The sequence below is a fragment of the Camellia sinensis genome, chromosome 3, assembly GCF_055761805.1.
Source record: "Camellia sinensis isolate YWXY chromosome 3, ASM5576180v1, whole genome shotgun sequence".
Taxonomy (NCBI): Eukaryota; Viridiplantae; Streptophyta; class Magnoliopsida; order Ericales; family Theaceae; genus Camellia; species Camellia sinensis.
The window spans coordinates 33,020,789-33,029,979 of record NC_138963.1 but is presented as its reverse complement, the minus strand read 5'-3'; the positions used below and the strand labels follow the sequence as shown (position 1 = coordinate 33,029,979).

The following is a 9,191-nucleotide window of genomic DNA, read 5'->3' as shown; positions in this document are numbered from 1 at the left end:
TGTTTACTGAACTGTTTACTGAACTGGTATTATTTACTGAATGAATGTATGTCCTTTATTTCTGAACTGTACTGTGGCATCCTTAGTACCTACGGTTTACTGTTACTGTTACTGTTACAGAGATCTCTGTCGGTTCCCTCGTGGAACCACTACTGTTTACTGACTGATGGCCATCATTACTGTTCGGTCTTTTAAGACCTACTGTTACTGTTGTGCTAATGGATGTACCACATATGACTGTTTACTGTACTGAACAACTGAATGACTGATTGAAATGAACTGTTTTCATACTGTAAGGACATTCATTCTTAACCTCTTTACATATTGTGTTATTCACTGGGCTTTAGCTCATTGCTCATATATATATGTAGGTGTACAGGCACCAGATCGGAGCTAGGAGCGTCAGGGTTACTCCAGTTTTGTCAAGCCAGCCTTTGCGCCTCACTGCGAGGTTCCGAGTTGCCATGCTATGGCTTGGGGGTGTTTTGGTTGTTTTCCCCACCTGTCTTCTGTACTGTCTAACTGTTCTGTATAGACTGACTGTTTACTGTACTGTTATACAGGGATTAGGTCCCTGTACTGTTATACAGGGATTAGGTCCCTGTACTGTGTGACTGTAAATTTTGTATAGACCGTACTATTTTGTACAGACGGAATGTTTTCTGTACTGTTATGTAGGGTTGAGTCCCTAGTTTGAATGGATGTGAATATTGTTCATACTGTTCTGTACCATTTATGTATGAATGCATGGAAAATCTTTTGCATACAGACTGTCACAGCTCATTGGACATTGTTTAATTACTGTATTAGCTTCCGCCAGGCCCTGTACTCTGTTTTACTATATTTCTGTTAAGCAGGCCTTCGGTAATCTCGGATTACTGGCCGGTTACGGTGCTAAACCCATAGGGCCGGGTTTGGGTCGTGACAGCTTGGGGTGTCATAAGACAATGGGAAGCAAAGTACAAACACCTTCAATTCTCATGGGAGTTAAGGGCAAGAGTCATAGCTGATCTTGAACATAAATTGTTTAACCAGTCAAGCCCACCCAACATGAATACCGAAATAAAAAAGTACATGGAGCAGAAGGATGAAGAAATAAAACGCTTAACGCAGCTGGTCATCGACTTAGAATGCGAGAAAACAATTCTTCAGGACCTTTACGATGACCAATTAGTCCACATTGTAACACAGGTTGTGGCACAGAAGCAACCCCCTAGCCAAATGCAACACAATCTCAGCCCACCTTCTAGGGTGAAGCATATAAAGGAAAAAGATCGAAAAGAACATCGCTTGCCTGACTTCCAGTACCCAGACTTACCTGGCCAAAAGCAGCCCCATACAGTTGAAATGGTTGAAGATGTGGAGAAACACCCACTAGCGAAGCACCCAAAAAATTAACCTTGACCAACAAGTTCAAAGTCTGGAGCAAGATGTCCAAACAAGACAAGCAAAAGGTCCAAGCTTTACAAAAGAGTGGAGGCGATGAGCAAGTGACTGTACAAACACCTAATGTTAACATTCACATTCCATAATTGTCAATATTCATCACTGTGCTTATTTATTTGGTTTGTTCAGATCTGTGCAATGTAAATATTCACATTGGTTTGTTCAAAATGCACAGGCTGCTTGTGTGGAAAGGAGATTCGAAGGCTACACATGTGTATTTTGATGACATTGTCAACCTTATCAAGAAGGAATCGATACGCAGCAGTATATGCCATTACAAAGATGATTCACTCTTCATGCATATACGCACAGAGACACACACCCACAGCCACAGACACACATTGTTCACCCACCACAAATAATATAATATGACCTTATGTTTGTGCAGCTCATAGATGCATATGTCGAACTATTACATGAACAACAAGAGGTGGTCAACCCAACTTCAGATGAAGCGTCATTCATCTTCACGAGCATTTGTTTGGTAAAATCTATCATTTCATTTTTTCTAATGTGAATGTGAAACTTCACAGTCCATTAATTATTTGTCCAATCTGTACAGAAAGTGATATGAGAGTACCTTCCTCGCAAAATGAGTAAACACATTGATGCACATGTCAAAAACTACCAATGAGAGAGATACGTACTATTCCCATTGCACCATGAGTACCACTGGATGATAGTTGTGTATGATGCTAAAGACAATTTGTGGAGGCATTACAACTCATTACGTCCAAGGACAGGCATACATGACCCGCATATCGACCAAGCACGGGAAGTTGTAAGTGACTCTTTTTGAACACAAATATCACTTGTTCTCATGCGTTAAATGACTGTACACACACATATGTTTGTTGGTGCCTAATTTGAAATTCCCTACACAAAGGAAATACATCAAGCATGTTGTGCGCATTATTAGCGAGTCATCACCGCTATGCACTAAGTTAGCAGGCCAATATCCGTCACAGCCAATCATATCAGTTGATGTCTATTCTCAGCAAGGCGACGACTCGTAAGCCTCACTACTTTTTTTACAAATCCTCCATAACCATTATGCAAACATACATGTCAACTGCTAATCAAAACCATTTCGCATTTACAGAGTGGACTGCGGACCTGCAGTATGTTACATTATGCGAGCGCACATATACCATGAAGAAATTGTGGCCAGCCTCACTAGTTCAGAATGGTGTGGACTACGAGATTTGTTAGTACATAGTTTTTTGAATCATAAGAAATCAGAGCTTCATTAAAACCTATAGGTGGGGGGTGTTCACCTACAAACTAACCAACACTCGATATGAATGTTAATATCAAATGCTTTGACATTTTGACACAGCAACTGATTGTAAAACAGTGATACAACATCTATTAATGGAAAAAAGCCACCTGTGAAATTTGATCTACCTTTGGTGTTGTTATGTTTTACAGATGTGAATGTTCACAATTGCACCACTAATGTGAATGTTCATATTCACTTATGATATTCATACTGCTGTGTTGTTATGAGTGCAATTTATGCGATTGTTTGAACCTGATTGTTCTATAATACACATATTTTGTGCAAGAATATACACTTGGTCTACATGACATCATTACAGATCACATACACATGTGTGTATATTCCCATTTGTTATTATTCATAACAGTTGTGAATGGTATTCTTCTCTGCCAAATGTGAACATTCACTTATGATATTCATATGCACTAATGTTTTACAGATGTGAATGTTCACAGTTGCAACACTGATGTGAATGTTCATATTCACTTATGATATTCATACTGCTGTGTTGTGATGAGCATAATTTATGCGATAGTTTGAACCCGATTGTTCTGTAGTACACATATTTTCTGCAGGAATGTCTATATGACATAATTACGAATCACATACACATGTGTGAATATTCACATTTGTTCTTGTTCATAACAGTTGTGAATGTTATTCTTGTCTGCCAAATGTGAACATTCACTTATGATATTCATATGCACTAATGTTTTGCAGATGTGAATGTTCACAGTTACCACACTGATGTGAATGTTCATATTCACTTATGATATTCATAATGCTGTGTTGTGATGAGTAAAATTGATGCGATTTTTTGAACCCGATTTTTCTGTAATACACATACTTTGTGCAGGAATGTACACATTGTCTACATGACGTCATTACGGATAACATATACATGTGTGAATATTCACATTTGTTCTTATTCATAACAGTTGTGAATGTTCACACCATGTCAATCTCTATGCATGTGAAAGTTCACATCATAGTTTATATTCATGTCAACATTGACAACAATAAGGTAAAAAAGTTCAACCCATGTGCAAGTTTTCACATAATATGATTCTTTTACATAAGTGCGAATGTCCACATCATGTATTCATCATTAAAAATTTAACAAAATATCAGTTTCGTACCCAAAAAGAAAAAGAAAAAACACAAATGAAATACTAAGTTTGCCAAACCATTATTCTGCTTGCTAACACAACGTAATCTTATTGCAACACAATGTTTGCCAACACAACACAATCTTATTTCAAAAATCAATATAAGAATTCAATATAAAACACAATGTTGAAATGAAAAATGTACATCCTATATCGGCTCCTTGCATGATTTCCGATTATGGCTCCCCAACTTATTACATCTCCCGCACCTTATTTGCTTCAGTTTCTCACCCCTTAATGGGATCCTATTCTTTTTCGGCCTTCTGGGTGGTCTTTTCACAATTGGCGGGTATATAGCGAAGTCCGTGGGATCAAAAGGTGACTTTTCTACCGATGGTATAGGGAATATGGCACCCAAATAGGCTGCACGATATGTCTCTACATGAAAGTAATGTTCCATACGATCATTGAGATTGTAGCGGCTCTTCCGAATAGCAATCACAGCATGGTCACATGGGAATCCGTTGATTTGCCATTTAAAGTAAGAACATGTACGCCTTGCAATGTCAACTGTAACAGATGGTATCGAATGAACTTCAAACATATCCTCATTTGCTTTGCTAACTTGCCAAGACCTGCTGTCGTTGAACGAATCCATAAGGATTGTTTCGAATGTAGGACAAATAAGCTCATTCCATTTGTTTGCTTGGTCTTGGTCACGCCGTGCAGACATTTCTCGCATCAACTGCGTACGAATTGTGTCCACCATTTGAGTGATAGGAAGATTGCGTGCTTCTTTAATCCAATTATTAAATGACTCCACCGCATTGGATGTCATCTCCCCATAACGCATGCCCCTGCACAACATCACAAACATTGTACAATACGAAATTTAACTTCTTCTAAACTGAATATGAAATTTCATATTGCCAGAAAACATAACTGAAACTTCACATCGCTACCATTCTAAACTTGACAAATGGAATACATTAGGAAACTACTATTACCTGAAGTATGAATTTGCCTAGTGCTCAGGTGCCAAGTCCTTGAAAAAATTATGTGCTCGTTACTTACCCTCATCTTTTAATTTCGCAAGCTTTTCATGGAACCTTACCACAGTTGGCTCGTAAGCACAGTCACCCAAACTACTAACTAGGTGATCCCTAAATCCATTATCAATTCCTTTCATCCGGTCTCTTAAATTGCTCTTCAAGTGTTGTAAGCAATAATCGTGGTGAGCCGATAGGAACATCTTTGGCATAGCTTCTAACAGACCAAGATTACGATCCGAAATAAAAGTAATCTGGCGCTTACCATCAACAACCTTCCCAAGTTCGTGCAAGAACCACGACCAATTAGCCGTGGTCTCTGAATCAACAATCGCAAATGCAACAGGAAATAGACCTATAACACAACACCATTACACAACTGTTCACAATATTCCAAAGTGAATAAAAAACAATATAAAGCAAACAAGTCATGTGGATGTTTATATCTACATTGCCATGTTACTATTGTTGTTTTTGGATTTGGGTTCGTAAACATCAATGATGTCAACATTCACATTTACGTCCATTAATAATGTCATTGCTGATTGTTGAAGTCATTAATGATGTGAACATTCACAGTACTGCTCAATAATGGATAAACTGACATTAGTAGACACTGATGTGAACATTCACATCAGTGTATAATAATGTGAATGTACCCATTACTGACATTAGCAGACGCAGGTATGAACATTCACATCAGTGTATACTACTGTAAATGTTTACATTACTCATAATTTCTAAATCACTGACTATTTTGTTGTTGTGCACATCAATGTGTATTGATGTAAACATTGACACCAATGTAAATGTGGAACACACTGTGTGATCGTCTGTCATATGTCTAGACTATGCTGCTCAATGTGAATATTTATATGAATAGACAACTAAAAAAAATACTAGCCATTGTTTCCATCTTTCGCCGTTGCTGCAAGTAGCTGACCTTTGTACTTTCCTTTGAGGAAAGTTCTATCGAGGAATAATAAAGGCCGACAAGAATTGAACCCAGAAATACACGCAGGGAATGACACAAAGAAACGACAAAACTATTGACTATATATTAAGCAAATATAAATATCTATAATTATCCCGTGCATAGCATGGGTGATATGCTAGTCTGTACTATATATTAAGCAAAAGGAGGTCTTTAACCCCAAGCCTTGTGAGAGCTCCAATCTCCCAATCTAAATTTCCTGATTTTTTGATTTAAAAAAAAAAAAACCTTTAGCATTTATCAACTTCTCCCAACCCCCAAGTCTTACCCTCATAATAATACTTTAATGCATTAAGTACAAGCATGAAAAAAATTCTTTGAAATCCAACACATGAATTTCTTGAAAAATCCCAACACATATGATTATTACCCCTCATAATAACATTTTAATGCATTAAGAACAAACATTAAAAAAAAAAATTTCTTGAAAAGTCCAACACATATGATTATTATCAAAATATTAAACTTTAATATAACATAATAAAAAAAAAGAATGCAGTTAATTTCTTGAAAAGTCCAACATATATGATTATTATCACAATATTAAACTTAATATAATATAAAAAAGGAAAAAAAGAAGACATTTAAAAATCGCAATTCACATATATAGATAATTGTAAATATATTAAGGAAAAGGGGGTTTCTAAACCCAAGCGTTGTGAGAGCTCCAATATCTCAATCTTAATTTTCTAAATTTTTGATTTAAAAAAAAAAACTTAGCATTTATTGATTTCGTCAAAATCCCCTAATCAGCATTTATTAACTTTTTTCAATCCACATGTCTGCATTTATTGATTTGGTCAAAATACCTTATTAGCATTTAAAATTCTCTCATATAAATAATTATAGATACAATCATGCATAGTTACTGCAGTAGCCTTTTTAGTTTCTCATGTACAATATAGTAAGTGATAAGATCGTTAAATTATTTTTATAAAAAATCTTAAAAAATATATTTTATATATTAAAAAAAATTAAAACAAATATAAATATCTATAATTATCTCATGCATAGCACGGGTGATAGGCTAATGTATAGTTGCTGCAGTACTATTTTCAACTTCTTCCATACACTATGGTTAGTGATAAGATTGTTAAATTATTTTTATAAAAAAATCTTAAAAAACATAATTTATATATTAAAAAAAATCTAAAATAAATATAAATATCTATAATTATCTCGTGCATAACACGGGTGATAGGCTAGTCTATCTATACTATATACTAAGCAAAATGGAGTTTCTAACCCCCAAGGCCTGTGGGAGCTCCAATATGTCAATCCCAATTTTCTAATTTTTTGTTTTTTTAAAAAAAAATATTAACCTCAACATTTATTAACTTTTCTCTACCCACAAGACTTTTTTACTTCTCTCATAATTGCTGCAGTATCTTCTCCAAAACAAATAATTTGTCTATTAAAAAAAATTTAAAACAAATATAAATATTTATATCTATATGTATCTATTTATTTATATCTATCTCTAATCCACAAGTTTTGTGAGAGTTCCAATATCTGAACCTTAATTTCTTATTTTTTGTGATTTTTTTTGAAAAAAAAAATATAGCACTTATTAAATTCTTCCAAGTCTTTTTAACTTCTCCAATACACACACTTTTTTTAACTTTTCACATACCTATTGTAAACAGTGAGTCTCCTTTTTGTTTTCTCCTTCTTGACTTCTCACTTCTACACTTTCAATTTCAGTGACCACGTATGCAAACAGTAAGTTTTCTTTTTGTTTTCTCCTTCTTGACTTTTCCTTTTATTTATTGTTTTAATATTGTAGTTAGATAGCGCATAAAAATATTTGTGATTTGTCTTGTGAATAAAAAATTATAATTTGATTTTTTAATATGATTATAAACACTCACAAAGAGAAAAATGTGATTATAATTAGTTGAAAATTTCTTTTTTTTTTTTAAATGTGATTGTAGTTAGTTTAATAGTTCTTTTCTTTCATTTATTTATTTTATTATAGGAAAAATGTGATGTGATTATAGTTTGTTCAATGGCTCTTTTTTTTAATATGATTGTTGTAGTTAGTTCAACATTTTTTTTAATGTTATTTAATCTTTTTATTTACTATTTTAATTTTATTTGTAATATGATTGAAGTTAAATAAACATAAACACTTATAAAGAAAAAAATGTGATTGTAATGTGATGTTAATGTAGTTTGTTCAATGATTCTTTTTTTTAATATGATTGTTGTAGTTAGTTCAATGGTTTTTTTTTTAATGTTATTTAATCTTTTTATTTACTATTTTAATTTTATTTTTAATATGATTGAAATTAAATAAATATAAACACTCATAAAGAAAAAAATGTGATTGTATTGTGATGTGATTATAGTTTGTTCAATGACTCTTTTTTTAATATGATTGAAAAATGTGATGTGATTGTAGTTTGCTCAATGACTCTTTTTTTTAATATGATTGTTGTAGTTAGTTCAATGTTTTTTTTTTTAATGTTATTTAATCTTTTTATTTACTATTTTAATTTTATTTTTAATATGATTGAAGTTAAATAAACATAAATACTCATAAAGAAAAAAATGTGATTGTAATGTGATGTGATTGTACTTTGTTCAATGACTCTTTTTTTTAATATGATTGTTGTAGTTAGTTAAGAATTTAATAAGTGTTAAGTTTTTTTTTTTCAAAAAAAAATCAAAAAAATTAAGAAATTAAGGTTCAGATATTGGAACTCCCACAAAACTTGTGGGTTAGAAATAGATATAAATAAATAGATAGATACAGATATAGATATTTATATTTGTTTTAAATTTTTTTTAATATACAAATTATTTAAACTAACTACAATCACATTTTTTTCTTTGTGAGTGTTTATGTTTATCTAACTTCAATCATATTAAAAATAAAATTAAAATAGTAAATAAAAAGATTAAATAACATTAAAAAAAAAACCATTGAACTAACTACAACAATCATATTTTTAAAAAAAAAAGTTATTGAACAAACTACAATCACATCACATTACAATCACATTTTTTTCTTTATGAGTGTTTATGTTTATTTAACTTCAATCATATTACAAATAAAATTAAAATAGTAAATAAAAAAATTAAATAACATAAAAAAAAAACATTGAACTAACTACAACAATCATATTAAAAAAAAGAACTATTGAACAAACTACAATCACATCACATTTTTTCCATAATAAAATAATAAATGAAAAAAAAAGAACTATTAAACTAACTACAATCACATTAAAAAAAAAAAAAGAAACATTCAACTAATTATAATCACATTTTTCTCTTTGTGATAGTTTATAATCATATTAAAAAAT

General features: G+C 32.4%; 1 protein-coding gene across 1 annotated transcript; it reads right to left on the bottom strand.

The window, feature by feature from the left end:
- Window positions 1-4,045: 4,045 nt before the first annotated feature.
- On the bottom strand, window positions 4,046-5,425 carry LOC145821413 (uncharacterized). Its single transcript, XM_082917927.1, has 3 exons — window positions 5,350-5,425; window positions 5,088-5,241; window positions 4,046-4,694 (listed from the first exon to the last, which is right to left on the bottom strand). The coding sequence occupies exons 1-3, from the start codon at window positions 5,423-5,425 to the stop codon at window positions 4,046-4,048; spliced, it is 879 nt and encodes a 292-aa protein (XP_082774053.1).
- Window positions 5,426-9,191: the final 3,766 nt, after the last annotated feature.

Excerpts from the sequence above, each read along its gene's own strand:
- LOC145821413 (XM_082917927.1), bottom strand. The coding sequence starts at position 5,425 with ATGACATTATTAATGGACGTAAATGTGAATGTTGACATCATTGATGTT. Across the intron at positions 5,242-5,349 it reads CAAATCCAAAAACAACAATA|GTCTATTTCCTGTTGCATTT; the intron begins GTAACATGGCAA and ends GTTGTGTTATAG. Across the intron at positions 4,695-5,087 it reads TTAGAAGCTATGCCAAAGAT|GGGCATGCGTTATGGGGAGA; the intron begins GTTCCTATCGGC and ends GATGTTGTGCAG.